The sequence below is a fragment of the Ammospiza caudacuta genome, chromosome 7, assembly GCF_027887145.1.
Source record: "Ammospiza caudacuta isolate bAmmCau1 chromosome 7, bAmmCau1.pri, whole genome shotgun sequence".
Classification (NCBI taxonomy): Eukaryota; Metazoa; Chordata; class Aves; order Passeriformes; family Passerellidae; genus Ammospiza; species Ammospiza caudacuta.
In genome coordinates, this window is record NC_080599.1 from 30,565,364 (window position 1) to 30,590,117 (window position 24,754).

The window sequence follows — 24,754 nt, forward strand, 5'->3', positions numbered from 1 at the left end:
TCAGAGTTTACAGTTTACCCTTTAAACCTGGAGATTAACTACTGCAATGGCTGGAGGAGGAATCCTTTGTTTCAGATTGCAGGTTGTGTTCCTGGAACAGTTTGAAATTGAAGGATGTGGCTTTTCTCACCGTCTGCTGCCCTGCCCTCCTTTGCCCTCCCAGTGAGGCAACCATTCCCAGCACAAGGCTGTAGCTGCTCTGGTAGCTGTGAGTGCCTGGAGCTTTTCTGAGAAAGTTCACCTGCAATTATTTCTTTGTCATGTGAGCAAATTTTACCTGAAGAGCACCAGGAACAAAAGGTTAATGGCAATTTTTCAAAAGCCTATAACTCAACCAAGCCTCAACAGCATTTCATGTCAGAATTGAAAGCTAAGTCTTTAGTATCCCTGCTCTGTTTCTGCTGCTTTAAAAATCCTGCTGGCAGGAGAAAAAAAAAAATCAGAGGCTGAGCACTTAGTGAAAAAAGGCCAAACTATATCTGGGCTGTGTAACAGCTCTTACTAAAATTTCTTATAACTTCTACTTTAGAGAAGATTAAATATTTGTATTTTGATGCATATTTTGCATGTCTCCCTCTTTTTGTCCACTTCTTTCCTGAAACAAAGTTCAGCTGTGAACATGCTCAGCTGTTTGCCACAGCTGAGAATCCAGGCTTCAGATGGGTGATCCATGCAAGGCCAGCTCTCCCAAACTGCTGGGAAAGCTGGCAAACAGCAGCAGGCTGATACAGACTGGCTGACTGCCATGCTTCAAAGACAGTAAACTGATTCTCAGCAGAAACATGGAAACAGAAATAAGACGAGCTGTGAGTTAAAGCAGAATATGGTGAGGTCTGAGAATCCTGTTCTCTGGCCTGTGTGTATTGACAGAGTAAGTTTTGCTTCATTTGCAGGAAAATTTCTATTTCCGTGAAATCTAAATTGTTTATTGGTTTCACAGGTAAAAAAGTCCAGTGGGTGTCAGGTTCATTTGAGTTGCTAGATTACATGGGGGTAACCAAGAATTTACAACTTGCAGAACAAGACAGAAGATGTGTATAATGGAGAGTTCAGTGCCTGCTGCTAGTCTCTTCTAGGTAAATGCTCCTTTAAGAACAAATGGAGGCAAACTCCAAGTGCTTGGTCACAAAGAAGTTTATTTCATGTACACTGAAACATTCCTTGTGAAAATGACTTGCACCTAATGTACTTGCACAGTCAATATCGTGCTGTAGGTCAGGAGCAAACACAACTAGAAAACTCCAGCTAGCATCGGACCACTGAGCTGCTCAGCAATGTCAGTATTAGTGAAATGAACCAAAGACTCTTGGATTTGTTAGAGATAAGTACTAGCAATGAAGGAGATCCTGCTTCTGATTCTCCTGCCAACACTTCAGCTGCTTTACATGGGTGATTGTAATCGGCAAGAATTGTTATGCAATAGTGCTGAAGCAGAGACTTGAGAAAATATAGCTCTCACTTGAGACACAAAAGACCATAACCTTATTTTTTCACATCTTACAAAGGAAAAAAAAAACCTCCACTGGGCATCTCTAAACTGCTCATTTACAGAGATGGAAAGAAATAAAATAATTACAAGGTAAAGAAAAATTTCTATGCTATTCTGTGGGATGCATTATCTCTGGAGATGTGAAAGGAAAAGGCAAACCAATTCTCTACTGTGCCCAAAGGGTCACCAGTGTCCAGAAGCTACTTACAGTTTTCCAAGCTTTTTGTAAAGTAAATAGGAATGGGAAACCCTTTTAATTTTTTTTTAATGCTGTACTAAGGAGAGGATAATAAAAGCTAGCTGGATAAAATGAGTGCTGCAAAGGGAATAAAGAGCAGATCTGGGGTATGTTTTAAGAAGGAGAGGAAGAACCCAGGAAGCCGCTTGGCATGCACATTGGAAAAAAGAAAAGATTAGTTTTCAACTCCTCTATCCTTGTGAAACGGGGATAAATGTGCTCTTCTTTTGAGCAATCATAGATGGGGCTAAATGAAAGTGCACTGTAGAAACAGACGTTACAGTGGTTGGTTGGCTAGTTGGTTTGGGTGTTGTTGCTTCCCGAAGTGGAGAATATTTGCTTTTTTTTTAGGCCTGTTGTAGCGAAAATGTTTGTTTCCGTGATACCGTAAATATTGTGTTTCTAGTGTTAAACAATTGCAATGTTTGGTAGGCGGTGACCTGGCCTTCGCGCACCACTCCCACCTGCTGGATGGATTCCGTGAGGGGAGTCTCCCAAGGGGGCGGGAAGGCTCGCTGTCCCTGCGGAGACAAGGGTGAAGGTCCAGGGACAGCCCAGGCCGGTGCTGCTGGGAAGGTGTAACGCTGGGAAGGGTCACCGCTCTTTGCTGGGCAGGAGGGCGACCCCAGGCGCAGCGGGGCTGGCTTCAGCCGCGGCGTGCAGGCTGCTCCTGTGGGATTGTCATGAGTGGATAAACACAGCCAGGGCGGCGTTTGGTCCTCCCCGCGCAGTTTCTCGTCCACCACAAGGGATGAGAGAGGCAGGGCCCCGGGGGCCGGGTGCGCACATGGGGCGAGGCACAGGGACCGTGAGGAGGGCGCAGCGGCGGGGCGCGGCCCCGGGCCGTTCCCGGTGGGGCGGTGTGTGGGGAGCCCCGAGCAGCGCTGCTGCCGAGCCGCGTCCCCTCCACGTCCCCGCCGCTCGGTGGCCGCTGCCGCAGGCCCGGGTCTCGGAGCGCCGCCGCCCCGCGGGACACCTGCCCTGCCCGGCGGGGCGGCCCCGGCCCGGCCCGGCGCGGGGGCGCCCGCCCACCTGGGCGTTGCTGCCCGGGCTGCCGGCTCCGCCTCTTCCCGCTCTCCGCTCCCTTCCACTCCGGGACTGCGGGGAGCTGGGGGAAGGCGGTGCGGACACCATGGCTCGTGTGCTGAGCCGGGACCCGGTGGACATTGAGGTACCCACTCGCCCTGCCGGGACGTGCGGCTCTCATTAGCGGGGAGGGGGCTGTGTCCGGCGGCGCCGGCGCCCGATAAAGTTTGGCGGCGTTAGGAAGTGCCTCGCCGCTGCCTGCCGGCGGTGCCCGGAGCCTCGTCCCGCCGCCCCTTTCCGTGCTGTGCCACGCTGTGCCGTGCCGTAGGGACCAGCCTGGGAACCGGCCCCTGGGGCTGTCCTGCCGCCCGGGCAGCCGCAGCCCTGGCGGGCAGGGGCTGTCGGGGCAGCGCCGGGCGCACCGCTCCAGCCGTGCCCCTGCCCCCGTTCTCGGCACGGTGAGCGCGGCCGGCGCCCGGCCGGGGGGCGTGAGGGGGCGGCGCCCGCCGCCTCCCCTCTGCCCGCCGCCCCCTGTCACTGCCCGGTGAACTCGAGGGCAGGCTGTGACCGAGCCCCGTCTCCGGGGGAGGTCGGGCTCCCGGCTCTGGCATGGTTCCTGAGGGGCGGGGCTGCTCGGGGGCCGTGACCTGAGAGTCCTGGACGGTCTCAAGGTCCGTGGCCGATGGCCTCGGGCTCAGCGTCCCGTGGCCGCCTGTGGGCCGGAGGAGCTGTGCGGGACCCGGCTCATCGCTGTCCTGCCACGGGTCAAGCTGCGCTCACGGACTGCACCCGGTCTGCTCGGACCAAAACAATTGCATGGCAGGCTGAGCAGGAGGGCCGGGCTAGCAGCCTCGCTGCAAGACGCGTTCTCACCTGTGGCACTTGAGGTTTTTGCGTGACATTCCTTGCTGCAGGTCGCACTGGCTGCTGGAAGCAGGGTCCGGACGTGGCCCTGGGAAGGCGGAGCTGAGGTGGGGTGTGACCAAGGCTGGTGCCCTGACACACGTGCTGAGCTCCCGCTGGTGTTAGCCAGGTTGCCAGGCTGCACTTCAAGGTAGCACTTTCCCACCTTTCCCAGGACCTCACAATGGGCTGTAAACTTCAGCTCTTTGTGAAGAGTCTAGTAAAACAAAAGCAATAATAAACGAACTTGTGATTGATAGTCTTGTTCTAGCCTGACACAACTTTTTGTTGTGGTATACCTTGAGGTGTAAAATGTTTAGTTTGGGCTGTTGCAGCTCATTGAGGCCCAGACATAATACACAAATACGCACAGCAAAAATTTGAACACGTCTCTATGTCAGTTGTGACTGAATTTTATCATTAGTTCTTGTATTGAGTTTTTGTGTCCAGTCTATTTCCTAGCTGAGCTGCTGTTTGAACCGTGACTAATGTCCAGAAATTATCTTACAGATACTCTGATAAAACTGAAGCATGGAAGGGATGGGAGGAATGAACTATTACAGAAGTCTTCCTGGCATTTAGGGAGACACTGTGGTATGAAATCAGCACTGTCTTTTACCAGCTCAGTGTTTTCAGAGCAGCCAGTCTTGGATTTTTCTTCAAGTGTTAAAGTTCATTTTTCCATGACAAAGCTTTGGTTTTAGTTGTTTGGGTTTTTGAGTACTTTTCTTAAATTTTTAATGCAAAATGTTCCTTGTATAGCATTGTTTTGCATTTCTAGATACTGATTACTCAGATTCAAAGAACAGTGTTATGGTAGGATCCTGTGTTGGTAATAGTATGCAGTAGTACATGGTTTAGGAGATGAGTTGATGGATTTTTAAAAGGCTGGTGTTTGCTTTATTCAGTTTCAGATACAAACTTTGGTCAGTATCTCACTGCTTATTTGTTTTCAGCAGTCATTTAAATGTGCAAGGAAATCAATGCAGTCTCCTAAATGTACTGTCCTGTCCTTCCCCCATCTATTACAATAAATTTAGTTGTTGTATAGTTGGTCTCGCAGATGAATATATCAATAATTACTGATAATCTAATTGCAGCATTGTAGACCTGTTGTGTTTTTTTTTTTTTTTTCTTTCCTCCCTCTGCATAGGACTTTATTTTTTGGGGGGAGGAAAAAAATTACATTTAAAAAAAATTTGTTTTATCTTTGTCTTTGAAGTAGGGACAGTGCTAGCTAATCCTATCATTGTAGATAAATATTTTCAGTAATTTGTTTGTTGGGTGGAGGGGTCTATCAATGTGAGCACTGGCAGCACAACTTGAATATTTTGGTCACTTTCTTGGCTACAGTATAAAAACTGAACCAATGATTTAATGAAATTTATCTCAATGGTTAGTACCTCAAATTCAAGTTCATATAATAAAACATTATAAATGATAAATGATCTCTTGAGTTCTGGTGCAACTTTACAATGTATTTAAATAGTTAAGGCTGGATAAAAAAACATGTCATTGGTTAAAGAAGAGCCAAGAATCTGTGCTAGAAGTAGCTAAAATCACTGATGGTTCTCCAAGTTATTTTCAAGAAAAAAATTCCAGGAAACTGTCCCTGAGGAACCTTGTCCCTCTTACTTGGCTTAGCCAGCAGCTTCAGCCTCTGGACCTAACTAAAGACAATGAATAAATCACATAGAGAGTTGTTTTTTCTAAAATCTGCTTTCCAAATTGTGGAAGACTAGGCGTGTTGTGATTTATATGCTTTTCTCCAATTTGATTTTTTTTAACACTAAAACAAAAATAACACCCAAAATACCAAAACAAAACAACAACTCTCCCCTCAACTACCAGCAACTCCACAAACCCCAAACACTGCCTTTTTAAAAATAAAGTCAACTATCAAAGTGTGCTGCTGATATTCCTTGGACACTGATACTCTAAGCAAAAGGAAAGAAAGCTTGTTTAAATATAGCTCCTTGTGAAAGTACCTACCTTGGATTTATGGTATAAGGACTTGCCTTGGGTTTTTGTTTATTATCTCTCTAAATCTTTACAAGAACTTTTGAAATCTACACTATGAGGGCAGCATTTCCTTTCTGACTTGTAATGTGAAACTGTTAAATGTACATTTGAGCTCCAGAGAGTGTTTACAGACTTAATGTAAACTTCCCAATGATACTCTGGGAAGGAAAGTCTTCCATTCTTTTGTCTTCTCTTTTGTTTCACCTGATTCCTGACTATCACTGTATGCAAACCATATTTAATTACACCTATTGCAATCTTCAGGATTCTTTGAAGAATTAAAGTTGTCAAATCAAGTATTCAGGAATTAATGAATTGCAAAATGAATAGAACAGAATCTTGAATGTCATAGTTTGGCATTGTTCTCTGCACCCTGTTTTCCTGACTGCATTCCAGTGTTGCTCTGCAGTCTCTCCTCTTTACTCAGTGATGTTAGGGTTGTGGATACTTTCCAGCTCTTTGACCCCCATACTACAATCTGGGGAGAAGAGTAGGTCTCAGTTTTTTGGAAGGGGCTTCTTCTCAGCAGAGTGGGGACACTTTGCCACACTGTTGTCACAAATCTGAGACATTCAAAGAAAATGAAAACCAGCCCCCCAACACAAGTTAGTATGAAACAGCAGTATTGTTCTTGCAGTAGGTAGGCAGTAGGTTGGCACTTCACAGATCTGTCCTTCCTTCTGAATCGTGCCTGTAGGTTTAAAGGGGAATTGGGTGTTGATGAGTGGATACTTTCCTGCTGGACCAGTGGCTGGGTACCTAGAATGCTGTCACAGCTGTTTCCACCCCAACACTGGTGCTTGACTTGTGAGAATAAAGTGAAAGGTGCAAAGGGCTAGAGCCATGCTCTGAAATTGCAATCAAGGAATTGTCTAAGAATTATCAGGGTAAATTTGTGTCACTTTCACTTAAAATGCAGTGAACATTGTATGAGCAATGAACAATGTTCAATGAACAACAAACTGTAACTATGTTATGCTTTCTCTTCATTTAGCTTCAGAGAGTGTATATGGCTCTTAAATAATGTATTTCTATTTCAAAAGTTACGTAATTCACATATTTCTTTGGTGTTACTTCAGGGTTCAGAGAACTGTTTCTTAAGGGTCAGACTGTGTCCATTGGGTGCTGACCTTAGTGAGAACACAAGAGGCTCCAGGAGTTCTTCAATGCTCAGTAGGCAGCGTGTTTGTTGAGTTTGAGTTCCTCCAGCAGCAAGTTCTACACTGCTGTCTGAATGTCCTAATGAATGTGGGGTGAGGTTATGGGCTGTTTGAGCAGCTCACTGATGGTACAGACAGCACATCTGCACTCAAGGCCTGCAGCTGGTTCCAGAGTCAGCCAGGGGAGCAGAATCCCTTGTGCCATGTCTCCTGCTGCATAAAAGGGTCACTTGGGAAGTGCTCCTAAGTCTTGAAACAGCATTATTGTACAGCCTGCAAATTTCATAGTGTTTTCAGCAGCAGGTTTGATAGTGGTGGCAGTTCTTAATTCCCTGGTATATACTTGGTAGGTGTTACTAAGCCCGGGCAAGGACAGCAAGGTAGGCAAGTTTCACATGTCGGGCTTATTTTTCTCCCAATGCAAATGGACAAGAACAGTAGAAAAAATGCAGGTAGAAAGGTATGTCTGAGAGCTAAGCTTGGTGTGCTCACAGTGGGAAGCAGGGCAAGGATTGAAAAATAAAGAACACTAAAATAACAGGAAACCTCCAGCAAGATAGCAGGGAACTCTACTAGTCAGCATGGCTCACGAAGTTGTTAGGCAAAGGTCATGTGAATAAATAACTGAAGCTAGCATTCTTTGATCTAGGCTAAACTTTTATTTTAAAAGCCCCACTTATTACAGTGTCTCTCTCTGTTGTAAATACCTGTTAGTTTTTTGAAGTTCCATAGTGAAGCTTTAATATGTAGAATGTTTTTATGCTACTGCTTTATAGTTTGTTGTGATGATCAGATGGCTGTTCCAGATTGATGGCTGTGTCTTCCTAGGGTCATTTCACAAGCAGTCAGTGAGAAAACAAAACTTTGCTGTTTTTGCTTAATGAATTTCTCAAGCCTTTTCATTGTTTTAGTGATTTTATTGTAATAAACTCTTAGCTGAGTGGAACAGCAATTATAGCATGATTGCTTAGACCTTGTGGAAGATTATAGACCACAATTATCATGTCTGTCTTAGAGAATTGAACAGTGATTTACTCATCAGGTTAAAATTTGATCTGGCAAGTCGGAAGGAAAGTCTTCTGTGTGAAACATTTTTTCTTTTCACGTTTTATATGCAAATCCTGTTGATGCTCAAGGAATTATGTATGGTCTTGCCTCTACTGTTGATAGTCTGCCAGATTGTAGCAGTCAAGCCATCCAAATAATTATGTCGGGAAAAAAAATCGTTTTTCAAAACTTGTGCATTTCATTTTTCTTCAGCCTTTGTGTTTTAATGTTACTTACAAATTAAACTCCCATTTTCCCCCATCCTTTAAATTTTTACTCTTTTTGTGAGGTCTTTCATGTAAGAACTGCTATTCTCACCCTTCTCATGGCTGAGATTTACAATTAATCTGCAGTTAGCACTCTGAAAACAAGAAGGAACTGAAATTGATTTTATTTTAGTTACAGAAATGAATTTTGTGATGATCTTATGTTGTAGACCAAACTGGAATTTTATTCTTCCCTCTGCTTAGTGTCACATCTTTTAAGAAGGTGTAACTACATGCTGATATGGAAAGCTGATATCCACGAGGCAGGATTTTGCCGATCTGCTGTGACAGGAGTGCAGCACTGCAGGGCAGGCATTTGAGATGCATTTGGGAGAGTGCAGTTTTAGCAGCAGGGCAGGACTTGCCCAGTTTTCAGTGCAGCCCAGAGGGTGTGGCTGTGTCTGATGGGCTGGCATTTGCTTGGACCCAAGATTGCTTGACTCTCTCCATCCTGCTGGCCAGTGTGCATGTGTGGTGCAGTTTGTGCTACCCAAAGACACAAGCTGCTGCTTTTCCAATTAACACTTCGAAAGATTCTACTGTCCATCCTATCCTGTACCATTTTGCCACTATCCGTAAAATGACCCAGGGAGCACAAAAGTAACTGGCACTGGGCTGGGAGCACACTTGCAGTTAAAATATTGAGAAAAGCTGAAATTCCTGGTGGCTGCAGACAAGCTGGATTGAATGTGTCCTGTTTGTTCTGGCTATGCTAACCCTTTGACAGCACCGAGTTCAAATCAAAAACTGCTTTCTCTCCCTCCCTGGTTGCCTGGCAACCTCCCTCCTCTTATTAGCATATGATTTCTATTCCTTTTTTTATTTCATCAGTACAGTGTTACACACTCTGCTCCCTGCCCTGTGCTGCCGCCTTTGAGAAGAGCAGGATTTGTGCCTTTATATGAGACTTCGGCAAGGATGTGATTTGGCAAAGAAATCAAACATTTGGGATTAGGAACCTTTGGCCATAAATGCCTTATCAGAAGCTCAGAGGGTGGTGTTTGTGTGGGCATGTTTTTCAAAGTCTTTTCAGTTTCATTTGCTGTCATTTTTATACTAAGGGCAGAATACTTGCAAATCAGCACAGCATAAATCTCTGGCATCTCTACATGTGCAGAACCTCAGTTTGTGAAACCTGCCAATGGAGATTGGCCACACAGAATTTGGGGGGCATTTTGTCCTCTTGGTCTTCATACAATTCCATAATGCAGTATGCAATGCCATAATTCAAAATAGAAATGTTTAAAAAATCCAGGTCAAATTGTGATTGGGGAAGAAGGCAGCTAAAGAAGTAAGTGGGAGAATTGAACTGAATTCTCCAGTTTTCTTCTCATAATAATGCTTTTTTGAAATTAGAACATTTTGCCTTTCAGTTGGCCGGGTGTATTCTTTTATGGAATAACAGGTGATTCAGACTAGGTCTATAGTTTAAATTGCTTTTTTTCTGTTCATAGACTCTTACAACTGTAATAAAGACCCCATTATTTTTTTTTTTTTTGCTATTGCATAGGGCAAAGAATGTAAGATTCAAGTAGGAGTAGAAAAAACAACACTAGCAAGAGAAATTAGAAGATGCAGTGAGGAGGAAATGACAAAGCATGCAAGTTTGAGGAGTGCTTATATCAAGATATGTAAAGGAGTTTTTTCTTAATATTATCCAAATCATAAATCACAAGTGAAATAATTTACTTTTTCAACATCCTTGTTCTGAAGGAGGGTCAGGTGTCTCAGGAAGTATTTAAGGGGGTTGCTAGGGCATGTAGGAAAAAAATGAGGGAGGCCAAAGCTCAGTTCGTACTTAATTTGGCAACTTTTATGAAGGATAGTAAAAAATATTCTAAAAAAATATATTAATGGCAAAAGAAAAGGTGAGGCCAACCTTTGTTCTCTACTGGTTGTGGGAGGGAACTTAGAACTGCAGATAAGAAGGCGGGGAAGTGCTTAACACCTTCCTTGCTGGCTTGTCCTCAGGACAGCTGTCCTCCTGGGCTGGTAGATGGTGTCAGGGAGCAGAACGGTGCCCCTGTTATCCAGGAGGAGGCAGTCAGAGAACTGCTGAGCTGCTTGGATGTTCATAAATCTATGGGACTAGATGGGATCCATTCCAGGGTGAAGAGGGAGGTGGCAGGTGAGCTTGCAAAGCTACTATCCATCATTTACCAACAGTCCTGGCTCCCTAGGGAGGTTCCAGATGACTGGAAGCTGGCCAATGTGACACCCATCCACAACAAGGGTAGGAAGGATCATCCTGGTAATTAAAGGCCAGTCAGCCTGACCTCAGTGCCCAGTAAGGTGATGGAACAGTTTATAGTGAGTGTCATCACCCAGCACTTACAGGATGGCCAGGGTATCAGACCCAGCATAGGTTCAGGAGAGGTAGGTTGGGTTTGACCAATCTGATCTCCTTTTATGGCCAGGAGACCTCTCTGGTGGATGCAGGGAAGGCTGTGGATGTTGTCTATTTGGACTTCATCAAGACCTTTGACACTGTTTCCCACAGCAGACCCCTGGAAAAGCTGGCAACCCACGGCTTGGACAGCAGCACTCTGTGCTGGGTTCAGAACTGGCTGTGTGGCCAGAGGGTGGTGGTGAATGGTGCTGCATCCAGCTGGCAGCCAGTCACCAGTGCTGTTCCTCAGGGGTCTGTGGTGGGGCCAGTTCTGTTCAATATCTTTATTGATTGCATGGATGAGAGGATTGAATCTTTCATTAGTAAGTTTGTGGACGACACTAAGCTGGCAGCATGTGTTGAGCATGTGGGAAATACAGGTTGGATATTAGGAAACAGTTTTGTACAGAAAGAGTGATGAAGTACTGTAATGGTCTGCCCAGGGAGGTGATGGAGTCACCATCCCTGGATGTGTTTAAAAAAAGATGGAATGTGGCACTCGGTGCCATGGTTCAGTTGAGGTGTTAGGGCATGGGTCTGTTAGGGCATGGGACTCAATGATCTTGAAGGTCTCTTCCAACCTAGTGGTTCTGTGATTCTTATGCTATGGTCTGAGTTTGGCAATTTCACTTATTTCCTCTATATACTTAGACCTTCCTGTGAAACATCTGGGTTCTTACTGTAGTCATAGCTGCCTTCCTAAACCAGTGCAAAATTTTAAGTGGTTTTAGGTCTTGCAGAGACATTTGAATTAAGAGTAAGCCCGCCTATAAGAGTATTTTGTTTTTAATAATGCTTCTAGTATTTAAAGATATCATTTCAGAAGGCATTCGTAGTCTGATAAATATTAATGTATGTGATGTTGGTATTTAATTTGTAGATTTAAAGTGATAAACACAATGAAGTCCTTGAAATGCCAAACGTTTCATCTCTGCTCAAGCCAAGGTTCAATTTTATTTTCAGTATGACATTTGCTGCCTGAAGTGTTACAAGTGACTTGACCTTAAAATTACGTTTATTTTAGTTCATTGAAATGGTTGGCCTTTCCAGTTCAACTTGACACCAGCAGTGCAAATGGGAGAAGGCAGACATGCTTGCCTGTGACTCTATTTGAAAGCAAATTAAAAAGGTATCTAGGTGATGAATCTAAATATTTCCATTTAGATGGGATGCTAGTCATCAGTTAAAGGCAATCATGGTGCATTCTGACATTTTAATTTCAGGTTCAAAAACAATTATATATGTAATTAAGGAGCAAAGTGTCCAGGCCGCCAACCTGTCTGATTTACGTGTCGTCTTGGTGTGTGTGGGTTTTTTTTTTATAGAGGTACCTGTGTACACCACTTTGAGACTGTAGAAGGTGGAAAAAATAAAGGTTTGATTTTAGTTAATGTGTTCTTCCTAAGGACACTCTTCTTTCAAATATTACTCACACATTCAATGTCATTAGATTTGCATTTATCTAGGAGATTGGACTCCACTCCATTTGCAAAGAGGTTGTGATACCTAGTTTATTATTAGTATATTGATGCATGTTTGCCTTGGTTTTTGGTGTGATTTTGTTGACTGTGCCCTGAGAGGCCTTATTTAAATTGGAACCTCCATTGGATTGAACTTTCCTGGCTGGGTTTTTCTCAGTCAACAAAACATTTGGCCAATGTGGAGAGAATGAAGCAGGCTGCTGTGCATGTCTCTTAAGGCAGGGATGTTTTGTTGTGCTGTGCACTGTGTGCAGGGCTGTCTGCCCAGCCTTGAGAGATGTCCTCGTGCTGCCCAGTTGCATCTCTGTCAGTCAATTAAGGAATGAGAATATTGTGCTCTGAAGGGAGCCCTTTGCACTCTTGTGATGAAAGGACAGAAAGCAGGGCGAGTTTCTGAGAGAGGAAAAAAATGATAATAAATATGTGGAGGGATCTACAGGGAAGGAGAAATAAAATATGCACTGAAAGCAGACTATTGCTGAGTTTAATAATCACAGCATTTTCCTGTCCAGCCGTTTTACTGTTAGCATCTATACTAGCATCTTGCTCATTTTGAAATGCTTGGGTTTTCACTGATTGTGAATGGCATTCTATGAAACCCAACTCTATTCTGCTCTTAACAATACATGGACTACCCTTCCATCCAGGCATGTCTAGCATCCATGCAAAACTCTAGAATTCATTTGTGAAAGCAGGTAGAAGTGTTAGAATAAGTTATTAAAAATGTCGACCCATAAAGGGAGCAAAGTAGATTGGAAGCATAAAGGGAGGTTTTACACCTGGAAGTTATTATAGTTATTTAGATTGAGCGAGAATAATAACCAATTGTTTTCTAAGATGTATGACACATTTATGAAAAACCTTGAAGGATAAATGGATCTTTTTAGTATGCTACTTCCACAAAGGACTCTATGAATAAAATAATAGTGAGAGAACTCTCAGTGGATGCTGAATACTGCTAATTGATGAAATTATTACTTATTACACTGCAACTGAACTCTGCTTAGAAACACTATTTTCAGTATGATTTTTTGAAAATGACAGCTGAAATGTAAGAGGCTTTGTATTGAAAGTGAATAGTGATAATTTCTTGATATCTTTGAAATGAAAGATATTTCAATGACAGCTAAAACTGAAAAAAGTGTTTTTTCTTAAGTGCACAGGTCATGGACTATGGCTATGAAAATAAAATGAACTTTTCTAAAATCAATAAAGTAGACTTAATGTGGATTTATGAGGTATTTTAAAAATAACTTCAAGTATTCTATTTATAACAAAGCAGTCAATTATTTGTGTCATCAGTTTTCATATTATGTCACATTTTAAGGTTAAAAATTGGGTTTGTGAGATAGAGTGTAGCCATCATATTAAGGAAAACTCTTAATTCTAAATTAAATCAGTATTGAAGAATACTGTTGATTTACTGCTCAGGGTAAAAATGGGAATGAGCACCAGATTTTCCTTGGTTTTCTGTTGATGAAATTAGAGCCTGCTGTCCTTCTTGGTGTGTCTAGTTAGGTCTGTATACTAACTCTTATGGATTGTTACCAGTAATTGGTGTGAGCATCTGTGCTCAAAGGATCACGTGTAGTGTAACATTTTGGAATATGATACGGGTGAATACGAGATCTAATTTTAGTCTTAGCAAATCTGTTCATCAGTGCTAAGATGAACCTCTCTGTTAATTTCAACAGACTGCAGCATCTGAGGGACAAAGTAGGCTTGTGCAGATTTGTGCACACGCTCGTGTGGGGATGTGTGTGTATGCTACAGGAACACAAGATGGGAGATTAAAAGTGGTTCCCAGACTTAACTCTGTTTCTGTTTTAAAGTTGTGTTTGTTATTGCCCTTTTTTCAGTTCCAATTGAAAATACAAAATTTGAAAGATTTTAGTAAGCATGAACATAGCTTTTCAAAACAGATGGAAGTGAGAAAGTGACAAAAGAGTTGGGAGAAAAAAAAGCGAAGAAGATAACCACAACAGAAGCTGTTCTAGAATGCTGGTGATGAAATGTAGAAATAAAATGAATACAGAACAGAAAAAAATGGAAATATTATCTCTTCTGAAAGTATCTATAGTGTGAGCAAAGTGTCAGTAGTCAGCAGTAACCAATACTAAGCTGAAGGGCCAGTACGCTTTTGTTAGGATAGGGTATGATAAGAGAGAGATTCTGGAAGATAATAGAATAAGAACTGGTTCTTCAGTGAAGCAGAATAGCGTGCATGCTGCTAAATCATGGCACTGGGTGAGGAGATAAGATGAATTGATTTAGGAACCCCAAGAAGTATTTAGCAGAAAACCAAAGTTAGATAGTTTTTAACTCCCAGTATAATGTTCTTTATGCACTTAATCAATGAGCCCTTAGTGAAAAATACATAAGAATTCATGGGAGTTGGTCTAAAACTCTTTTAGTGCTGGAGCAGGATTATTGTCATGTTCTCTGAGTTGCTTTTGTAGTCTTAGCTGAACAGCAAATCAGTTCAACTTCTCATCCAGGTTTTCCTTCCATCCTGTGCAGGGCCGATCAGGAACATGGGGATGGAGGCCTTCTTGTTCCAGAGGCGACTCCAGTAATTATTAGACTATTTTACAAAAGTGTCTGTTCTTGTAATTATTTGTGACACTTCCCCAGTTTTTTCCATATTTCAAATGGAAGCTGGGAACTCATGTATTTAGTACAGGTAAGTATTTAAACTTAGGTAGAGTTTCAGGCTGAGATCCATCATCCTAGATGCTGGTGTATAAGTCCAGGAGGGTAAGAGAGAACAACTTGTGGTTGTGTACCTCCTGTCTCTTTGGTGTTTTGTCAGACTCATCTAAGGAGTCCTGCTTGGTGTACTGGCAGCTGTGAATCCCCTCCTCAGGTGCTGTAAGAAGAAGCTTAATTGGGTGTGCAGCTTCCAGTCTGGAGTTAGTCACCTGCCTTTACTTACAAAGCTTCCATGTTTGTGAATGTAGGCCCTGACTTAGGAAAAGGGAGCAAACAATAGCTAAAAGAAGAGCTGACCTGAAGTCGAGTGAAAAGAGCTCAACATGACTTGGCAACATGGCTCAACTATATCCTGAGCTGCATGAAAAGAAGTGTGGCCAGCAGGTCAACGGAGGTGATTCTTCCACTCTACTCTGCCCTTGTAAGACCTCCACCTAGAGTACTGCACCCAGCTCTGAGGTCCCCAGCATAAAGAAGATGTGGACTTTTTAGAGTGAGTCCAGAGGGGAGCTGGAAAAATGGTCAGAGGGCTGGATTACCTCTCCTCTGAAGACAGGCTGAGAGATTTGGGGTTTTCAGAAGAGAAGGCTCAGGAGACACCTTAGAGCAGCCTTCTGGTACCTGAAGAGGGCCTACAAGAAAGCTGGAGAGGGATTATTTTTTTTTTACAGGACATGTTGTGGTATGCCAAGGTGGATTGGCTTTAAACTGAAAGAGTGGGTTTAGATGAGATGTTAGGAAGAAATTCTATAATGTGAGGGTGTTAGGATTCAGTTTAAACCCAGAAAAGCAAGCCAGCAAGATGGGAATTTTATTTTTTCAAAAGTCCAATACTTAGATTTTGATGCAGTTTGAAATCCACAGCCTTAGAATCATTACAGTATGTTTATAGGAGAAATATTTTGCTGTAATTTTAGAAAACCTTACAAATGATAAAAGTAGTTCTTCCCTGTTCAGAGGTCTCACAGCAGAGGTGTAATTTTGCTTAGTAAATGAAAGAATTAGAAAATAATGCTCCTACATACAATGCTTTTTAATAAGTATTTAAAAGTAAGTTTCTCTATAAGCATGAGACAAAGTATAATAAATCAGAACCCAAATGTTTGCTGGCATGTTTCTAGATTGGGCAGCCTTATCTCATTATTTTATTTTAAGAGTATCACCTCTGCTTCTGCCCCACACATTCATCAGTATTTAATGTCAACAAGATTTGAAAATCAAAATTGTAAGAGTAAAGAACTCCAAGGAATTTTCTATATTTCCTATTACTGATATATGTTCCAGTCTCATCTATAGCATGTGAGTCCCTGTATACTTACAGACTGTCATGTTTCTTTGCTTGGAGGTGTCAGCATCACTCTGTGCTTCTGCAAAAGAAGACAATGACATTTTCAAACAAAAAGGAGAAACTGGCAACAGTTTGCTTTTGCCTTTCCTACATGGGCTGTCAAGTTTTGTTGCTTGAAAATATGGTGTAGTTTCGGTTTCTTTTTCAATTATCAGACATTTAGTAATATTTTATAATATGACTTCCCATATACTTACTGCTTATGGGATGCATTTAACAAATCATTCACATTTCCATTTTGTCTCTACATGCTAATTCTTTTTTTCCTTTTTGATCAGGATGCTCTGGTGTATGCACAAAATTAATAGAAAGTCTGTAGTCCCATTGTCAATTTTGCATTTTACCACTGTATTAAACAGTTACTATTGAAATTTTTGTAAGAATTTTGCACAGTAGTTGCAAAAAGGTAGGTTTACTTGTTACTTCTTCATGTTGCAACAGATTTAGAAAGTCGGTACTGATAGATAGTTGGCATGTTCTTGGAACAAATACAAATGTTCACATTTGTTTCAAGCACTGAATGTACTAGATCTTTTGGATGTATATTGTTAGTCTCATCCTTGTGTTTCAAGTTCATTTATTAGATTTTGAAAATCACCTTTTAACGAAGTTTTCAGAACATTGCTTTGCTCAGCTAAAATTAGTTCCGCTGATTTTGCCAATGATTAAACTTAAGCAGTATTAACTTTGCTAATTTCTCTCCTCTGATCAAAAGTTAGTAGAGCGTTCGCTTGTCATTAACAGACGTGTCTCTAATGCAGGTTTGGGTTTTGCTTAAGCGAACACTCACAATTGAGGGTCCAATTCAGAGGTTCAGTTATGGGGATGCAATAGCCTTTTTTTGGTTCTGAAAAAGTTTATTTTCAAAGGCAACTGAGCTTGCTTTGTCTTCTGATCTGTTTGTCTTGTTGAAAAATAGAAATGAGATGTAAATGTATGTGTATGATAGCGATTCTTTTTGCTGTGATCCTTTCAATAAATGACTATGTGAGTGAGCTCTTACCAAAATAACATCTTTATTCCTCATGTAAGAGTGCAATTTAATGTGCAAGCATTTGAGACATAGATCAATATTACACTGAGGAAACAGAAAAGTTCTGATATACCTGTGATGCAAGCCTAATATTTTTCTGAAGCTTTAAGTTCTGATTTGTAAAGGAGAAAGATGTTTTTGTTAGGAAGATGAAAAAAGGTGACTTTGAGTGTAGTGGGTATGGCAGACTGGAGACCATGTACATGCTTACTTCTAAAGTAACAGCAATCATGAAGCTAAGAATCAAGGCTGTGACATTGGTTGCTCTGGTTTTTTTTGCACTTTGCCAATTAGTTGGATGATTAAAGTTGATGTCCATTTAGGGAGAAAAATTACTAAAATATTAACTGTGTGTAGAGGGATAGCTGTACAAAATTTTAAAACTTGCATTTTAAAGGCTGTAAATTAAATAATGTTTTATTCAGCCAAATGAATACATATAGTGAATTCAATGCTAAGTACATTGACAAGAGCTGTGCTCAGCTATGTCTTCTCTGAATTTTGTATGTAAAGGCTAATATTTTTGGATGTATTTTTTATAGTGCAAAAACTATAATGATGATCATGTTACACAACTAGTAGTGTCCCTGGAGGAGCCTCAGAACTGATCCTGTGATCCTGTGTTGTGGTGAAGTTTAAGCCTGCTTTAGGCTGTGTGGTTTTGATATATATATATGCTTGTGTTAAATGCATGAATAATTCACTGATACTGGTACTACTTGCATACTTCAGTAAAGCCTGGAGGGTGAGTATTTGCTTTGGTATTCCCTGTGAGGTCAATGCGTTTCTGCCGAGATTAGTTGTGTCAAGGAGGTAGCATGCAGAGTTTCCAAGAGCATAATTTACCACCCAGAGCCCTTCCCATAGAGGAGAGTAGTTGGTATCTATGGGAAACAAGTAACAATTTTTGGGTTTCATTTTAATAAACCTTTTAGAATTTACAGGAATACCTAGCACAAATGCATTGCTGAGTTAGAGAAATCAAGCGCTAAATCCGACAGTTAAAGTTAACAGCACGATTGTGTAAACCCTACTTAGTTGTGTAATTTTGCTGCTTTGTTCATGTGTAATGCATTAACTTTGTTATGTAACAGAAAGTGCATGAAGTATAACACACTTTTGTTAACATAGATGTATTCATGACTAAGAGTTTCCCGACTTTTGTGGGAGTGATTTAGAAAACTGCTCATTTTGTTAAGATGTAGTATTTATATATTGTGGGAAAATCTGAGGACCAAGAAATTCTGTAGTGATGAAATTGAAAATCCCAATATCTAAGTATCTAGTGATGGATCTAGGACTACTCCTCTAGGATACTGGTATGCTATGAGGGTGTCACAGGGTAAATTGTCATTCTCTAAGTTTTAGAGGCTATGCAAGGGGTGCGAGAAACCAGAAAAGTGTTTGTTCTGCTATCAGCAGTTTGTCTTATGGGGAAATGTGAAGCTGAAGGTATAGCACTGAAATGCTGTTTTAAAGGCATATGGCAGCACACAGGTAGTGTATGATTATCACTAGGTCATCCATCAGCCTTAGTTCCTGATCCATTTTGAAACTATGAGCTTGTGTGGCTCAAAGAAGAAATTTGTCTTGTGATTAAAAGTTGAATCTTTTTCCAGCTGGGTTTAAGTTCATGCCTTGGTCTTCTTCTACACTCATGTGATTTTTCAACAAAGTTCCTTATTGTGGTTCATCTAATCTCATGAAAACAAATACATTTGAGTTCTTTAGCCTTTGATTGAAGAGCAATTATACCATTAGTTTAATATTCAGATATACTAGAAAATATTAATGTAAAAGCCCCAGGTATTTGTTTCTGTCAGTGAAGTAACACTTGCATAGCTTTGAAATTAATTGTTTAGTATACTCATTACTCTTAGAAAAAATAAATATGTTCTCATTATGTTCACTTGGTGAGCATATGTATCTTGCAATACATTTAATGTTACTTGCTGTGAGGGAGATTACAACTCTTTTTAAGGAAATTGGGTAGATTAATGGAATAGGGTGGGTTAAATTGCTCTCCACATGCATTCCCTAGCATGCCTGGCTTACTCCCGAATTTTAATTGATGTATATAAAAGTGTTCGGCTGAGGGGGCTCTGTGAAGCAACAGGATTAAATCAGGATGTAGCCTGTGTATTGCAGGGGCTGGGCTAGGGAAATGAGCTGTGTGCTAAAACAAGGAGACTTGACACATGGGACCTTGTTTTATGCCCAATCACAGTCTGCATGTGAACTGTTGCATTTTCCACATCTTCACTGTGACAGTACACCTATTGATCTGTGGTGAACTTCAGGAGGTGTTTTGGGGCTGTTCATAGGAAACTTTCTCAATGAGCTCCAGGAAGTCCACAGAATCCTTGAAACAAGCAAATATTGACTTAGTCTTTTTAAGAATTTTACGGAGTTTTAATATCACAACCTGTGACAGAGCCTGAAGATAGGTTTTTTGTTCCTTATTCTGGCTTTGAATGAGCAGTAATGAATATGAGGATTACCAAGCACTAACTACTCCTGGTGCAACTCATTGGTTTCAGTAGGAGGCTCTCTAGAAGAAGAGTGAGCTTCAACCATTGAATTTTTCCAAGTTTATTGTTTTGAATCAGAGATAGAGTCCACATAAGCAGGACACCTTGCTAAAGTGGTTACTTTTGGGGAGAAAAATATAAAGCCAAAGGTTTCACACTACAGTGCTTTAAAGAAAAGCTTTCAAAATTTGAATTAGTGTCACATAATTTACAAACGTGCTGCTAGACTCATAGGGCTTTTTGATGACTGTCTTAAAGTTACTGCAGTCCCACCTGTGTTCTAAATCCTTTTTTTCTTAACATCCCCTCTCTGCTGCATGCCCCCCAGTCCCTACTGGCTTTGGAGCGTTCCCAATGAGCAAAGTGCTTCCATAACTTTATATTTTATTTAGCAGAGTATGCACTTAATTAAGAGTCACATTTAATTGAAATAGCTTCTTTTGATATCAGGAAAAGAGTGGCTTTATGAGATGAGAATAAAAAGTGCTTTTAATGAAATTAAAAGCAAAATGAAATATGTTTAGAAATTTATGTTGCATCACTGCAGAGCATGTGCCAAGCCTGTCTTGATTTACCTGAAAGTGCTGTATCAGAGACAGGACTCCTAACTGGAGAGTGTATTCTATCCTGGATGACTGCTTTGAAATCACTCACTTGGAGTAATAATAATTCAAATTCCTGATAAATTACTCACTGTGATATAACACGCTGTTTTAAAACTTTTACAGCCTTTTCATTAATAGATGATAGTGAAAATTAGAGCTAGTATTTTTTGTGTAGAGTTCTTAATCATGCCATTTAAAGTAGAAGCTAAGCAATAAACATCTAATGAATGGCTTATGGTAAGTTTAATCTCAGAAGCTATGTTGCAATAGGCACAGATCAACATAACCATCTATCAATAAATTCTCAAAATTTAAAAACTGTAGCTATGACTTATGCATGCTAGTCATTTTCAATGTGCATTACATATTAGTAGTTTATTGCATTTTAGGATACTTGCAACCTAAATTGATATCTATTAGACATAACAAATATATTCCTTTCTAGAAGGGGGTGTGTTCTGAAATTGAATAATTCTTCTATATTTTGTTGCTTTTAGTAATTGTTGTCTTTTAAAAGACTTGAAAGAAGTAATTGTCATGGGTAATTATTAAAGGAATTCCTTAACATAATGATATTTGAGCAAGTCATCTGCAGAATATATTTGAGTTCCATTCCACAGAGATAGGCTCCTTGGCTTTTTTATGGAAGTGAAGTCTTTAAATTAATCTATGGAAATAGTAAAGAAAAATATAATACTTTGGTGGTGCCCATAATCATCAGTGCTGTGCAGAGCTGCAGCTTTAACTCGACTGTGTTTGTTGTGCTTATGCACCAAGAGTCACAAACTCAACATGGGCTCAGTTCACTTCTGTGTCCTTAGCCATAGCCTCATCTCTTTCTTCATCAACAGAGTACCACAGTGGATTTCTACTGAAGTAAAGTATCCTTATATTCTGATTTGCAGCCATTAATGATTATGGATTTATATCTACTATGAATGAAATAAATGGAGCCAGTTATGTAAAACTGTAAAGATAAAATTCATAGTTTCTGCATTGCTGTACGAATAGCATCCTAATGTGAAATCTAGAGTTCATAGTACTTTGAAAAGGGATGCATTATGCACCTGCATCCTCTATGGGGGAGCTTGAGTCTTGGCCTTTCAACATCTGGAGAGATCAAACAACAGCTCATCTGTCAAGAATGAGAATTTATGTGGCAGAATAAGCATGGGATTCAGACAAGATTGCAGGTGCCTAAATAATTCTCTTCACCAAGGAACTCTTCCCCTGCTTGGATGACCAAGGGTGTTTGAGAGACTGGAGGTCTCAGGTTTCCTTTCTTGCATATCCAAGTGGTTTGTTTTTGTTTAGTTGCGTGTATTCGTTGTTATTTGCAATACATATTGTAGAACTTTCTTCTCAGTAATTTTGCACTTACTGACTGACTGACCCATCTGACTTTATTTGTTAAATTTACTACATGTCTGACTAGCCATAAGCTGTGAAAAGTCAACCAGGGAACTGAAATGAATAGGAAGAAAACACCCTCACTAATTTCACTTCTGACCGTTCAACTGACCCAAGAGCATTTATATTATTTTCCCATTTAAGCAGTTAACTTCAAAGTTGTTCTTAAACACCAGGGATCTCTAGCTAGAGCAGCCACTTTGGTCAGCAATCCAAGATTTAAGCAGGTAGTATATTATTTAGGTAGTGGAAATACAAGCAATTTTTATATTGTATATGTGATTTAGTAATTTCTGTGCCAGTTTTATTTCAGATTTAATTCTGAGACATGCTGTGCTACGTAGTCCTTTTGGATTTCTGCAACTGTTGCTCTTGGAGCCATGCTCTTGCTGCAGAATTCCAACAGGAGCAAACATATGGGGATTCTTCCGTCCTTGGCTTGCCCCACCATTTGTTCTATGTTTTAAACCAACTGGTGCTGTACCCAGTGGAGTACATCTGTTACAGTTTATTGCTAGAAATTTGCAATTCATTTCAGTTTGCTAAAATAATATTCATGGCCAAGCATTAAGCAATTACAAAAAAGAGTAGGCAACATTTTGCTGAAGTTTTTATGTGATGCAGAACCTACTGCCCAGCTTGGGTAATTTGGGCACTCAACAGTCAGATAATGGTCTGACAGTTGAGTTTGATCATCCTGAGAAAATCAACTATCCACTGAGATATCCCTTATGTGAATGTCCCTGCTCTGTTTTAATTAAGGGCAAAATAAATTGGCATAAATAACCACTGAATGCATTTGGTTGCCACATCTTGCCTGAGGGTGCTCACCTGGGGAGCACCCTGAACTGGAACAGAGTCTTTTCTGCTGGAATTACAGGGGCACATCCAATAACAACCTGTAACTCTTACTGAAAGTCAGCAGCATGTAGGCTGCTAAATAGTCTGTATGGTTTTTGAATGTTGTACCTCACTTTTTGTCTCTGTGCTTCAGACTGTGTTGGGCTATGTTGTTTGCAGAGGTGAGGTTTCTGCTTTGAGGGAAAATTGGATTACCAATCATTACCTTCAGAGTAAGGCATTAAGTAGTTGAATAGAAAGTGACTCCTTCGTGTTTAAAATAAGAGGTCCCCAAAATCAGTGCAATAAAATCTTAATACAAGAGATGACTGTTTCATCATTATCACCCTCTGAAGCAGATTTTTAAAATTAGGAAGAGTCACAATATAATATTCATAACTCCATCACACTCATCATGTTTCTGTAAGTCAGTCTCGCACATCTTTGACATATAGTAACAGAATAAACACACTCTGCTCACTATAGTGGAGACATGTAGTTCTAAGGCCAAGGCTTTTTTATAGGTAAACTTGCAAACTAATTCCAGAAGTTACAAGCAACAATGTGCCTGTTTTTGTTCTCCATCACAGACCTGAGCCTGGATCTGTCTCTTGGATGCCTTTCACACTCATCCCTTGAAATTAACGAGGTCACTTTTGCTATAGAAATCTGTTACTTGCCTGATTTGTAAAAGAGTTTTGGTTCCAAAAATTTGATTTAATTTGTCGAGTTACATTAGGATAGTGCAAGACATTGCAAACTTTATTCTGCCTGTGTTGTCAGACCACCACTATGACTTAAAAGTATGGCTACATTCCTGAGATGTGTTTGTGTCCTTGCAAATAAAAGCATTTGAAGATGAATGAGTTAACTCGTCGGCTCACTAGGCTTAGAAGGAGATTGTTTTGATGTGGAAATTGGAGTTTATACTGAAATGATGAAACATTCAGAAATAACCCAGATATTTTAAAATATTTTTGCTTGTTTTGCTTTACAAATGTTACTTGGAATGATACAATGAACCAGAATTATGTGTTTCTATATGCTGTACATAAAAAATATCTAGGAATGGAAACCGTTATTAAAGCTACTGAATATAATTCTGTTTTCTAGTAATCCTGGAAATGTCTTTAAATATTCATCATCTAAGTGGCGTGGACAATGCAATCTAAACCAATTAGTACGGAGTTGGGCTATGATGTGGAATAATTGCATTTGGTTTTACAGAGCACTGTAAATAAGTGTGTAAAGAGGCTTTGAACCTTTATGGAAATTTGAATCTATATTTTAATGTCTTTTGTTCTTTTTCCACAGAACATTCTGGCTTTAAATCCCCGAAAACAAACACATGCAACTCTTCACTCAACTGCAGCAAAGAAATTAGTCAAGAAGCAATGGAAAAGGAATTCTGACAAAAACTGTTCAGTAAGTGCACGTTTATCATTGCATCTGGAACATGTTTATCATTGCATCTGGAACAATTATTGAGGCTGAAATCACAGCTGTGGGAGAAATAAATTAGTGTTATTCAGTAGCCACATTTGGCTTCTAGTTTGTTCCTGTAGATACAGAGTTACTTGGCGATGAGCTCTGTTCTTTGCAGAACCTATTTGCAGTCCATACTTTTTTCATTTTTGGTGATTTTAGTAAGTGGTTGATACAACTTTTGTGCCTTTTGTTATGGAGTCTGATCCCTCTCAAGTATCACATCCTGAGCCATGCTGAGCCCCTTGATTTCCCTGAGTAGCTTCTTCTGCCACTTCCTCCTTCTCTTTCTGCTTTCCAAGAATCACACTGGGCTGAGCAGCACTTCACCATCCTTTCTGAGACTTCTAAAGCTAATTTTATTTTGCTACAGAAGTAGGGGAGCCTGTCATATGTACCTATTTTATATAAATACATAAATATTAGATTAAAACATGACCCAGGAATTTAAATTTTGTGCATTGTAATTTTCAGGAAATAGTTGATTTTGGAAAAAATACTTTTCTTGCTGTAAATTGTCTATGCTCTTCTGTATTTCTGCCATTACATATCATCATTTTCTCTCTAGGTATTTGAATTCCTAGTCTCAGCGTGATATTTGACTAATCCTATCAGAATTTTTATGTCTCTTTGATCCATTATCTGATTAGAAGTTTTGTACTGTTTTTACTGTCTTCCTACAGGTTGTCTTACATAATCCTCAAAATTCAGAAACCTTTTAGGGAGAGTACTAGATTCCTTATGAGTATAAGGATAGTGGTGTCTTTTC

The 24,754-nt window shown here is 40.5% G+C and overlaps 1 protein-coding gene across 1 annotated transcript in view; it reads left to right on the forward strand.

Annotated features, from left to right (window-relative positions):
* The first annotated feature begins 2,828 nt into the window (after positions 1-2,828).
* The window catches only part of DPYD (dihydropyrimidine dehydrogenase), a 327,901-nt gene continuing 305,975 nt past the window's right edge, over positions 2,829-24,754 (forward strand). Inside the window, exons 1-2 of the mRNA XM_058808550.1 lie at positions 2,829-2,898; positions 23,815-23,925. Coding sequence (XP_058664533.1) covers positions 2,860-2,898; positions 23,815-23,925 — 150 coding nt within the window. The 5' untranslated portion in view covers positions 2,829-2,859. The remainder of the gene's footprint in view (positions 2,899-23,814; positions 23,926-24,754) is intronic.